The sequence below is a fragment of the Vulpes lagopus genome, chromosome 19, assembly GCF_018345385.1.
Source record: "Vulpes lagopus strain Blue_001 chromosome 19, ASM1834538v1, whole genome shotgun sequence".
In the NCBI taxonomy this organism is placed as follows: domain Eukaryota; kingdom Metazoa; phylum Chordata; class Mammalia; order Carnivora; family Canidae; genus Vulpes; species Vulpes lagopus.
Window position 1 is genome coordinate 11447807 of NC_054842.1, and position 13523 is coordinate 11461329.

At 38.1% G+C, this 13523-nt stretch overlaps 1 protein-coding gene across 1 annotated transcript in view; it reads right to left on the reverse strand.

Moving 5' to 3' along the window:
- Positions 1 to 12994, reverse strand: part of ULK4 (unc-51 like kinase 4) — a 595478-nt gene extending 582484 nt beyond the window's left edge. The window contains exons 1-4 of the mRNA XM_041734654.1: positions 12930 to 12994; positions 8545 to 8738; positions 4289 to 4388; positions 1933 to 2072 (exon numbers count right to left, since the gene is read on the reverse strand). Of these exons, the coding sequence (XP_041590588.1) occupies positions 1933 to 2072; positions 4289 to 4388; positions 8545 to 8682 (378 nt within the window). The 5' untranslated portion in view covers positions 8683 to 8738; positions 12930 to 12994. The remainder of the gene's footprint in view (positions 1 to 1932; positions 2073 to 4288; positions 4389 to 8544; positions 8739 to 12929) is intronic.
- Positions 12995 to 13523: the final 529 nt, after the last annotated feature.

Genomic DNA, 13523 nt, shown 5'->3' on the forward strand with positions numbered 1-13523 from the left:
TTATCTTTTCACAGTTATTATCTTTTCTGTTACTTTTGTATCAAGTGGATCTTTGTTTTTAAAAGCAACTTAAAGTTCTTTTGTTTTTTTTTAAAATAAAAAAATAAAAGCAATTTAAGGTTTACCCTTAATCTCTAGTCACAAATACTAAGCATGTCTACAACCTACAACAGTGACTTTTAAAAAAATTTTTGAGCACCAGAATCCCCTGGATTCTGTTAAGATAAACTACTAGTCCCTACCCCAAGTTTCTGATTCAATGGGTCTAGGTGAGGCCCAAGACTCTGCATTTCTAATGAGTCCCAAGCAATGCTGATACTGCTGGTCTAGGGAACACACTTTGAGAACCACTGGCAGGGGCCAGCAATTTTTTTTTTTAAGTTAGTAAATATTTTAGACTTTGCAAGCCATAAGGTCTCTGTCCTGATGACTCAACTCTGCAGCCAATCGACAATACATAAAAAAGGTGTGTCTCAATAAAACTTCAGTTACAGAAACGGTCATGCTGCCCAACCCTGCCAACCCCTTTTCAAGAGAAAAGGTTATAGTACAATCATCATGAATTTCCTAAATTGTAAACATATAATGTTAGACTTCTTTAAAACAACTCCCTCACAGGAGTTGGCAGACATACAGTCACTTGGGCAAATCCCAGCCAGGACCTATTTTTATTTAAGCATAAGCTAAGAGTGGTTTTTACATTTCTAAATGGTTTTTTAAAAAATAAAAATAAAAATGTATCTTGACATGTGTAAATTATATGAAACTGATATGTTAGGGTCTATAAAGCTTTATTGAAACAAACCCATACTCCTGCATTAACATATTATCTACAGCTGCTTTCAGGGCTATAATGACAGTGAAATGGTTGTAGACTTGGCACAAGCATAGAGATATTTCAAACAAGAACTTCTCTTCAGTATATAGTTTTTATGGGATTTTTTAGAAATAATCATATTCTCCTATGGAGGGCCTACAATAATAATGTTTAACAATATTCAACTTTTTATTTCATCATGTACACTTTAACAAAGTAGCAACTCAAAGCAGTAATAAGTACAATCTCTAAAAATATGTACTTATAAATAATAGAAACCATTGATTGAAAACAGCAGAAAGTGTCCTAGAAGCTCAACCTAAATATAGTACAGAATCCATCTTCATATCATAGACAAGGAAGCAAAGGCACAGAGAGAAAAAGGATAACTTGTCCAGGGTCACACAACTTCTAAATGTCAGTATCACCTGCAACTCTGAAACTAAGCAGGTTTCATGCCTCTACTACACTGAAACACATCCATTTATGTATCATTGATTTTATCAAAGAATAAGCTCTTTGACTTATAATGACAGTAATCAAACAATAAAGCCAAAGTTGGCATTATCAACTAAAACAATGGCTCATAATCATATCATTTAAGAGCTTAGTCTTATTTTATAGATCTACTGAGCTCCTCATTCACAATATATCTCAGCAGCAATAACACTCAAAGGACTCTGAAAGAAGGGGGGACTTCTCATTCTAAAGCTACTTCAGCAGATAGCTAAAATACAGCACTATATATAATTTTTTTTTTTAATATTAACTCGAGGGGTATCTGTGTGACTCAGTCAGTTGGGTGTCAACTCTTGGTTTTGGCAGGTGATGATCTCTGTCAGGGGATAGGCTCAATGCTCAGCACAGAATCTGCTGGAAATTCTCTCTCCCTGTCCTTCGAACTCCTTCCCCTGATCATGCTGGCTCACTCTCTCATTCTCATCCTCTCTCTCTCTCTCTCTCTCATAAATTAATTCTGTAAAAGAAAAAAAATTAACTCAATTTCAAGATGTTCTATATTTTATCTAAATTTTATCTAAAAATAGAAACACCTGTGAGAACGCATTGTAACTTAAAATAGAAGCAGTTAAGAAATCAAACTTGTCATGAATTACCTTGCCAGGAGAAATGTCACAAAAAAGAATGCCAAGATGATGAAGATGATGTAATCCAGTAATGATATCAACCCCAAATTCTCTCACAACATCTTCCGGGAGGTTTTCATCTTGAGCAATAACCATTTCCAAGGAACCACCTGCAAGTTGATTAAAATCACCCATTTTAACACACCAGCATAACACAGTGCCTCTGGGAGCTTCCATGCTGGGGGATGCTGAGCTTTAAAAAATTATCAAATCCATACACAGGGACAGCCTGGCAGGGAAAATACACATGTGAATGATTCAAGCACTCTAAGAGGAATCTGTGTGCACACTCCAGAGCCAGCTCCCAGAGAAATACTGCTCAGGCTCAGAGACTAGTCAGTAAGCAAGCAGGTGGAATGAAAGGAGAATCCCTATGGTGCTAGGATTTCTAACTACAGATCCCTCAAAAACTGAACAGCTGCTAAAATTAGTGGTAAATAATCCAAACTGCATTTAAACACATCATGCGAAGTATAGCTACATTTACTCTGCGCAAAGTTAGATCACGTTCTACAAAGTACTGGATGGCAGAAAAGATGTCTTTTCTTAAGAGAAAATCTTAACTTAGTGTACATTACTGAAGAAATGAAACAGCAAAAGCAGATATACTGTGAATTCTATTTCTATACTCTTCTGAAGTCTAAAGTCCCAGTCACATGTCTACCATCTAAGTGCCAGGAACAGTTTTGTTCTGTTTTGTTTTTAAAGCATCTTGGGGCAGCCCTGGTGGCTCAGCGGGTTTAGCACCGTCTCCAGCCCAGGGCGTGATCCTGGAAACCCGGGATCGAGTCCCACATCGGGCTCCCTGCATGGAGCCTGCTTCTCCCTCTGCCTGTGTCTCTGCCTGTGTGTGTGTGTGTGTGTGTGTGTGTGTGTCTATGAATAAATAAATAAAATGTTTTTTAAAAATTCTTTAAAAAAAATAAAAAATAAAATAAAGCATCCTGGCTTTATAAAAAGCCAATAGGAACAAAGTTCAGAGAAACACATATAACCCCAAACATAATGTTCCTTCCTCAGAGCACTCTTCTTTCTGAAGATTGTATGTCCCAGGCAGCTGTCCTAACTGGGGTTCAAATAAAACTCTTTAAAAAAAAAAAAAAACCTTGGGGCACCTGGATGGCTTAGTCGGTTAAGCACCCTACTCTTAATTTCAGCTCAGGTCACAATCTCAGGGTTGTGAGATAGAGCCCTGTGGCAGGCTCTGTGCTGGGAGTGGAGCCTACTTAAGATTCTCTCTCTGCCCTACCTCATCCCCCAGCATCCCCACCCTCACCCTCTCATTCCTAAAATAAATCAATATATACTGTTAGCTGTCATCTGAAAGTTCAATCAGAATACTATGGTAAAAGTAGGGGGTATTTTGAAGTTTATTTGGAGCAGTTTTCAATCCATCGAAACAAAACACAGGCATATATTAGTAAGGCTATGACAATGGTCAGGGAGCAGAAATAACAGCTAAAGCAAAAATTAACACAGGGAAAGTCCCCCGATCACCACAAAAGTGTGTATAACTGTGGAAGTAATTAAACCATAGTCCTTTCCTATTGATTCAGAAAAAAACAAAATGCAAATGAATTATTCCAAATAACTTCTTTCTTGATTCAGTTTTATAAGTTATAAGTGCCAACAAAATGGGTAAGACTTACAAAGTTAGAAATTACAATGTGTCTTAATATTTAACGATTCTTTATTATTACTCAATGTATAAATAGAAGTAAGCTAACAGTGGTACTTTTTCCCTGAAGACACAGAAGTTAAAAGCCCAGAAAATACCAATATATTGTCATTCTCCTCCCTATATATAGTCCCAGAAAGTTGTAACAAGCAAGAGCTGTAACAAGTTATCTCTAATTATTTTCAGATGGTCCTATTGTTGGTTCATCTTTGTACTTTTTCACATTGCTTATGTTTTTATAAACTGTTAAGTATTCTCTTTATAAAAGCAAAAAGATGCTCACATTATAAACTAATTAGCTTACTAAGAGCTACTTGACCTAAAAATACTTGGGTTTTTTTTTTTTTTTTAACTAGGAAAAGTTGTTGGAAAAGTTAATCACTAAAAAAATATTTCTAAATTTTTATGCAGGTGATTTAGTAATATTTTATACCAAAGTTAAGCCCAAATTTTACTTGTCTTCCTCTTACCAACTATCTTTACTTTTTTATCCTAATAACCCTCAAACTACATTGCTACAAGTGAACATAGTCAATAGTATCAAATACTTATATTTGCAATACAAAAGGAAAATAACAACTTACAATATAGGTTTCTTCAAAACTACTTAAGGTGGATATATTTGTAGCACTTCTGGCACATACTCACCTGTGCAGAGTTCCACCACTAGCCAGAGATGATTGCTGGTTTCATACCATTCATGAAAAGTTACGATATTCTTGTGTTTAATTTCATGGGTGAGACGGACCTATAAAAACACAACATTCGCACACAAAAGAAATTTTTTTTGAAAACTTATTTTTATTTATTTATGATAGACATAGAGAGAGAGAGAGAGAGAGGCAGAGACACAGGCAGAGGAGAGGGAGAAGCAGGCTCCATGCCAGGAGCTCGACGCGGGACTTGATCCCAGGACTCCAGGATCGTGCCCTGGGCCAAAGGCAGGTGCGAAACCGCTGAGCCACCCAGGGATCCCCAAAAGGAAGTTCTTAAAATGCCTACATCTATTAAGAAAAACCTAAATACACAATTGGGAAGCGGGTAAGAAAATAGTGGAATTTAGTGGAATTCTATACAGATATTAAAAGTGATGGTTATGAAGACTGGTGACATGGAAAATGCTAATTTAATGTACAATCCTAAAAAAAAAAGAAAAGAAAAAACCTTGCACAATCCAGTTTTGTATATTTGTGTAAACATAGCAAAAGAAATGTTCATAGGAAAATGAACAAAAGGAATATATCAAAATAGCTGCTGTTATGATCAGAACTGCTAGTGACTTTTTTTCTACTTTTTCTATTTTCTACATTAAGTACACAGTACTTTTATAATCAGGAAGGAAATAATTTTCAAGGAAGAAAAAACCTGTACTAAGTAAAAATAACCTCAAGGTTCAATAATAACTAAATTACATATCAACTGACAAAACATTAGCCCAACATTAAAACATTTCATTTTGTATCATAAAAAATGACAGTATAATGATGTTAAGTGAAAAAGGCAAGAAACAAAATTATGTAATACAGTGACTTAAATTTTTTTTTTAAAACTCAGCATGGGCAGCCCCTGGCGCAGCGGTTTAGCGCCGCCTGCTGCCCGGGGTGTGATCCTGGGGACCCAGGATTGAGTCCCACATCGGGCTCCCTGCATGGAGCCTGCTTCTCGCTCTGCCTGTCTCTCTGCCTCTATTTATTTATAAATAAATAAATATTTTTAAAAAAATAAAAAATAAAACTCATAGCAAAAAAGATTAGAAGATAAACAGGGACTGCCTCAGGCGATAAAACAAGGCTTTTTTTTTTTTCCTTCTACCCATTTTTCTAGATGTCTAAGTTTTCTGTAATGATGATGTATTACTTTTAAAATATTTAAAAGAATTCTCAAAGGATTCTATAGTTTTCTTTTTAAAAATATCCTTAGTGAATCCTAATATCAATTCACTTGGGTTATTAAAAGAATCATTACAGTGAAAACACTGATCTTAAAATGTACATTTCCATTAGATAAGAATACCTGTGCACAAAAAAAAAAAAAAAAAAAAAAAAAAAAAAACAAGAGTGAATTCAAAACCCAATAATAAAGATGCAAGAGCCTGTTTAAAAAAAAATAAAAAAACAAAACTAAGTTGTCTTAGGGATTTTTTTTTTTGCTTTCTCCCTTCAAAATCCCATTAAATATGGAAACTAAAACCCCAAAAACATGTGCTTTACTAACAAACCTTCCAGACTCAATTGGTGACAATTACCCAATTTCTTTGGATCCTTGTTTCTGATTCTCTTACACACACACACACACACACACACACACACTCGACTATCCCTCACGCTCAGCACAGGCTAATGGGCCCATTGCTCCATAGTAATATAGAGTTCCCTATTTTAAAAATGGATATGTGGTACACGCTCAGAATTACTAGATGGGCTCATATTCTAATGCAAAGAAAGGGAAGTGAATCCACATAATTTAGAAGACAGGTGAGGAGAAAAACAAAAATCAGAGTGGCAAAGAGAATTTGAGGAGCATCTTGTAATAAACTCTTAATAAAGGGCCAGTAGAGAATGGAAGAGGGGATCCCTGGGTGGCGCAGCGGTTTGGCGCCTGCCTTTGGCCCAGGGCGCGATCCTGGAGACCCGGGATCGAATCCCACATTGGGCTCCCGGTGCATGGAGCCTGCTTCTCCCTCTGCCTGTGTCTCTCTCTCTCTCTCTCTCTCTCTCTCTCTCTCTCTCTCTCTCTCTCTTTGACTATCATAAATAAATAAAAATTAAAAAAAAAAGAGAATGGAAGACACAGGGTGAGCATGTTTAAATGGATCCCCACTGATTCGGGGGGCGCCCAGAGAAAACTTCATTGGAAGAAAAATCCCTTGTGGTCCTAGCACCAAATCTGCATCTTGTCCCATATACCTCTCTTCCTGGAACTATCCACACTCTTTACAAAAGCCAACACTTCCCCATACCCATTAGAATAGCTACCTTCAAAACAAAAACAAAAACAGAATAACAAGTGTTGGCAAAGTTGTGGGGAAATAGAATCTCTCGTGGACTGCTGGTGGAGTGTTAAATGGTACAGCCTCTGTGGAAAACAGTGCAGCAGTTCCTTAAAAAATTATAATAATAAACATAGAATTCCACTTTCTAGGTATATATCCAAAGGATTTAAAGCAAAAGATGTCCTGAAGATGCATGTGTACACTCATATTCATAGCAGCATTTTATTCACATAGCCAAAAGGTAGAAGCAACCCAAGTGTCCTTAGGTAAACAGATAAGCAAAATGTGGCATATACATACAGTGGAATATTATACAGTCTTATGAAAGAAATTCTGACATGTGCTACAACATAGATGAATTCTGAGGACAGCATGCTAAGTGAAATAAGTCAGTCAAAAAAGACAAAAGAGGTACGATTCCAATTACATAAGGTACTATTCACAGACAAAGTAGAATGGTGGCTGCCTAGGACTGGGGAAGGAGAAATGAGGAATTATTGTTTAATGTCTAAAGAGTTTCAGTTTTGTAAGATGACAAGAGTTCTGAACAATCTATCAGTCGCACTCCACGTATTTACCCAAGAGTTGAAAACTTAACGTCCACACAAAAATCTGTACAGATGTTTATAGCAGCTTTATTCACAACTGAAAACAAGATGCCCTTCAATAGGCCAATGAATAAACAAACTGGTACATCTATGCAATGCTGCTCATCAATAAAAAGAAATGAGTTATCAGCCACAAACAGACACAGATAAATACATACTGCTAAATTAATGACGTCAATCTGTAAAGGCTACATTCTATACAATTCCAACTATATTACATTCTAGAAAAGACCAAACTATGGACATAATTAAAAAAAAAAAAAGTCAGCTGATGCCCAGGGTTGGGAGGAAGGGGGAGGGATGAATAGGTGGAGCACAAAAGATTTTTAGAGCAGGGAAACTCTTCTGTGTGATACTGTATCTACTAGGATAGATACAGGTCATTACTCATTTGTCCACAACTATGGAAAGTCCAACACCAAGGATACATCCTAATATAAAGTATAGCTTTTGGATGATTAGGATAGATCAATGTGGGTTCATCAATTGTAATGTATGTGCCACTCTGATAGGGATGCTGACAATGGGGAATACTATGCATGCATGGGGCCAGAGAATAAATGGGAAATTGCTACACTTTGATTCTGTTGTGAATCTGAAACTGCTCTTAAAAAATTAACTTTTTAGGGGTGCCTAGATGGCTCAGTTGATTAAGTGTCCAACTCTCGATCTCAGCTGAGATCTTCATCTCAGAGTCATGAGTTCAGATTGGGCTTCATGTTGGGCACAGAGCCTACTTTAAAAAAAAAAAACACATTAACTTAAAAAAAATCAATTCTAGAGATGGTGATGGTCGTACAGCAATAATGAATGTACTTAATATCACCAACTATACACTTAAAAATGGTTAAGAGGTAAACTTTTTTTTTTTTAAGATGGTAAACTTTTTGATACATGTATTTTACTACAATGTGGGGGGCAGGGGACCTAAGTTTGGTCCAGGAGCCTAGGCTATGAATTTCAAACCCAAGTCAGCAGTCTCACTCAACATTCTTCCTTTGGCCAGCTAGCTTTATAAATGACATACTAAATTTAAAAGCAAATGACCTAATATAGACTATATTTTCCTTGACCATTCTCAAAAAAACACTAATTTGCTACTTAGGTATGTTTATTAGGCATTATTCAGAATTGCAGGCACTAAACAAACAGAAGGTCACCCATTCCAGGTTGAAACAAACAGAAGGTCACCCATTCCAGGTTGAAAATATGGCATTTGCTATAGTGAGTTCAGCAGCTTCTGCTACCTCTCCCTGATCATAGCTCTGTGTTTTCCCAGAGAAAAGGAAATATAATTGACTTACCCAATTGGTTATTTCAGGCCTTTTGCACTTTTCAGTACAAAGAATAGCTACAAAATTGATTGTTCCCTTCCGACGCCCTTTATAAACAACAGTGTTGCTTCCTCTGCCAATCTCCTCATACAGAATGAAGTTTTCCATCTCTGGGTCGAATTCTCACATTGGATAAAAGGGCAGCCTAATGGCATTTCTAGCTCCTAAAAGGTAAACAAAAATAACACTTATAAATATAAGCTAGTTACATAATTAATTAGCCGAGGATATTTAATATGTAAACCTAGTAATTCTATAAACTCAGAAAATTCACCTACAAGTGAAAGATGAATTTTCACCTTTTTGCAGGGTGAAAAAAAAAAAAAGCTAAGGGGAAAATAAAACAATTGACAAACCAATACTCAACTTCCTTCAACAAAATCTCAACAAAAATGATGGAAATGACAGCTATTTCCAACACATATAACAAAATGAGGGATGAATGAGATGTCCGCTAACATATTTTGATACTTTTCTAACATTCTTCTTACAAAAGAAGGCACATTGTGTCAACATCTGTATAGAATGTAGCAATATATGACCCACCTAAATCTCAAATTATGAGAAGCAAATGAGACAATGTAAATTAAAATAGGTTATAAACAAATTTGGAATAATAATATTCCCATCTAATCCACAAAGATTCTAAGAGTCAATCCAAATATTATTTGAAGTCAGCTGTCACCAAACTACTGGGTTCTGGGCCAAATCCAGCCTGCTGCCTGCTTCTGTAAAGTTTAACTGGAACATAGCCACACCCATTTATTTACATATTGTCTAAGGCTCCTTTTAGGCTACAGCTGCAGAGTTATGACAGAGTAATGGCCTGCACACATTCTAAAATACCTGCACATATTCTAAAATACCTCCCACCTGTCCCTTTACAGAAAAAGTGCCAACTCCTGTTTTAAATTTTAAAAAATACTTTTAACCACTTTATCATCCAGGATATAAGCAGTTAAGAGAGTTCATTTTCTTAGCCAACAGAATGTCCTAATTGCAATGTCCTAATTAGGAATTGATGTTACTATTTTATCAATTAGATTTTATTTAGAATTTAAGTACATTAATGGATTCAGTATCTTAAACAATACATTTACAATATAATCAAAGTATTTATTTGATTGGCAAAATATATTTTAAATTGGTATCTCTTTGGAAGGATTTCACATGCTATAGAAAATTTTCTAAAAATTATCCAGTAAGTTGTAAAATATACTCTTTCAAAGCAGCTGTTTCAGGCAGCCCTGGTGGTGCAACGGTTTAGCGCCGCCTGCAGTCTGGGGTGTGATCCTGGAGACCGGGATCGAGTCCCACATCGGGCTTCCTGCGTGGAGTCTGCTTCTCCCTCTGCCTGTGTCTCTGCCTCTCTCTGCCTCTCTCTGCCTCTCTCTGCCTCTCTCTGCCTCTCTCTGCCTCTCTCTGCCTCTCTCTCTCTCTCTCAATAAATAAATCAATCTTTAAAAAAATAAAAATAAAAGCAGCTGTTTCTACATGGTATTCAATAAGTCAGAACCTAGAGAAAAATCCTTTGAAATAGAATGTAAAAGAGAAGTTAATTAGTATGGCATTTCTTTGGGGGCAGATGAAAATGTTCAGGAATTATTACTGATGGTTGTTCAACTTTGTGAATACACTAAAAAAAAAAAATCACTGAATTGGGGCACCTAGATGGCTCAGTTGGTTAAGCATCTGCCTTCAGCTCAGGTCATGATTTCAGGGTCCTGAGATGGACCCTTTGTGTACTCTCTGCTCAGCCGAGAGTCTGCTTTTCCCTCTCCCTCTGACCCTTTCTCTTTCAAAATAAAATCTTTTTAAAAAAATCACAGTTGTACATTTTAAAGGGGTGAACTGTAGAGTTCAATTTTTGTTGATATAATTCACATGTACATTAAGTTTAAAGCATACGTTGTATCTTGATACATTTATATATAAGAATATGATTACTATCATAGCATTAGTTAATGCCTCTATATGTCACATAATCATCATTTTTGTGGTAAGAATATGTAAGATCTAATCGTGTAACAACTTTGAAGTACATAATACATTATTTTTTAGCATAATCACTATGATTACATCAGATCCCCAAAACATATTTTCTGTCATAGGCTATTACAAAAACAGCCTGAAAGCCAAGTTTGGCCAATAGGCAGCAGTTTGTCCTGTTCTAGTACAGGGAACCAGTGATATAAGAATCTAGGAATAACTAATTCTATAATCCATCCTCCAAAGAAATTAAAACTTACTACAAAATGGGAAAAATTCTACTATAAAAATATATAGGCTAGTAATTACACTTAGTTATTTGGATTACAAACCTAGTCTATCAAATCAGAAGAACTCATACCATTGACAGTAAAATTCTTTGAATTCTAAGTAGAAAAGATGCAGGAGAAATCTGAATTTAAATTAATGAAAACCTAGAAGTGTCACAGTATCTATTTACTTTAATGAACACTTTTACTAAGTTCCCTCTATGTTCCTTTCCTCCTAAAACCCATTCATTAAAAAATAGTGACCCATGACCCACCAAAATGCAGCCCAGACAGCAGTAATTTTGGGGCAACAGGGGAGCAGTATCCTGTGTGTGTGTGTGTGTGTATGTGTGTGTATATATATATACATATATATATAATGTAATGTATTACATTACATAGTATGTAATATAGCCAAAGTAAGATTAAATTGACAATATATGAAGATGGAAAAGCAATCTAGCTAGAAAAAAATATAACCAAAAACCTTTAATTAAATGTTCGCTAATTGACTACATTAGGTTACGCCAGGATAAGGTGTTGAAGTTTTTATATAAGATAAATAATTGATTCCTTGAAAATAAAGTTTTAAGCCATAAGGGAAAAAAGTTAAAACTTCAAATTTTGAATTTGATTCACGCCAAATTCTTTCCCTCAATCTTTTACTGAGAAGTGGCATCTGAGCAGACTGTACGGCCTGAAATTAACAAAAGGCATCAATTACAAAGTCTGCTTTAGATAAGGGTAGTTTACTCTGGAAGCACTTCCCCTCTACCCGGCTCAGTTTCCTTAGAGTAAAATAAGAACTGGATCTGATGATCTTCTAAGTTATCTTTCAAGTTTGAAACTCCAGGACTTTAAGATTCTTTTTGGCTCACTCCAAGGCCATTCTCACCTTACACTTATTAACATGCATTTTTTAATGCGTAACCTCTTCAATTGCGAAATAAAACACAAATACAGGGAAAACCCACAAAATAAATGTATAGGTTAATGAATTATTTTAAGAGGGACACCTTGTGATCACCACCCAGATAAAGAATATCACTTTGCCTCCCACACCAGAAGTCCCTTCCTGAGCCTATGGTCATCACAACTCCTCCTCCTTTCCAAAAGCAATCACTCTCCTGACTTTCACAGTTATCACTTCCTAGCGTTTCTTTATCGTTTTCTCATTGGGTGTGCATTTCCAGGCACCACAGTTTAGTCTTTCACATCTTCTAAAGGCGTGGTGCGTCTTTCAATCTACAAGTTCACCGAGGTATTATCAAAGAAGCCAGAACGAATCATATATATGCGCAAATGAGGCATCTAATATTCAGGAGTCGGGCCTACATTCAACAAACTCTGAAACCGACCAGGTGTTAGAGATACGCGGATAAAGACCAGAACCCTCCCTCCACTTCACTCTGCCTTCAGATCATTAACTCAATTAGCAGCAGCTGCCCCAGCCCAGATCTATTTAATCAGAAACTCTGGAAGCAGAGCCCAGTAATCTATGGTTTAACTAACCCTCAAGTTAAGGGTAGTGCACGCCAACTTCGCTAACAACAACAGGCCAAAACAACCTTTTTCGAGGGCATAAAAGGTGGCAGGCACCGTGCCAAGCATTCAACAGGTGCTCCTCCTTAACAACTGAATTAACTACAGGCTTTCAGCTTAGTCTGACCTCGAAAGTCCAGGCGCTGAGTCGCTGCTCCCCTACTCCAAGAGGCTCAAGACCAGCGAGCTGGCGGCTTTCACTGCCTCCCTACCTCCAGCGACATCTGTCTACACAGCCGGCTTAGAACTCGGGAAGCGTCGCCAAAGTCTTACGGGGGGAAACTCCGAGTCTGGGGCGTCCATAAAACGCGCCTCCCGACCCCCCTACACCTAAGTCCTCGAAGAGCTGTCCCGTATGCCCTAAACCGAAACCTCGAGATAATAAAGTTTTTAGTAACACGATAACAAAGCAGAGCCCGAAGAAACAAGACGCGAGAGGCACAGGGCTCACGGAGGGAGGGCAGGTGGATGGCGCCCCTTCAGGCCTATAGTGTCCCCCGCACGGAAAGACACGAACCCAAATTCGTGGACCCCAAAACTGCCAGTGCCACTCACCTGAACACACAGCGGGAAAAAGCCGCCCACCAAGGGTACTGCTCCCGCCAAGGCGCGCGTCTGGGCTCTAGTCCTTCGGGATAGGTCCACTGGCCAAAGCTAGGGGTGAAGCAACGGAGTAGGGTGGAATGCGCAGGCGCAGTTTCAGGTGGTGTGGTCCAGCACCCCTCTGCGTTTGGACTTGCCCATCCCGTCTCCATGGCAGCACGCAGAACGCCGGAAGCAGCGCGCGGCGCTGACTGGCTGAGCAGTTTGGGCTGCTATTGGCTGGGGCCCGGAAGTGTGGGGCCGAGGCCGACAGTTTGCCCAACCTAATTGGATGTGAGGCCTGGGGTTTGGGGCGGAGAGGGGACCAGCCGGGGCGGTAGGTGCGCCGCTGGAGGCAGTGAAACCGTGGGCCCTCGTGGTTTCTTCCCGTCCCGTACTGTCCCCAGTGTCCTTCCTTCCGTTTTCTGAAGCTAGCCGGAGCTCAAGGACGTGGCGACGGAGTCTGGGTAACCAATGGCTCAGAAAGAAGCGGGTTTGTCGAGTTCCTCACCCTTTAGAAAAGAGGACTATAGATCACCGTGCTGCTTGGATCTCACGTAAAGATCC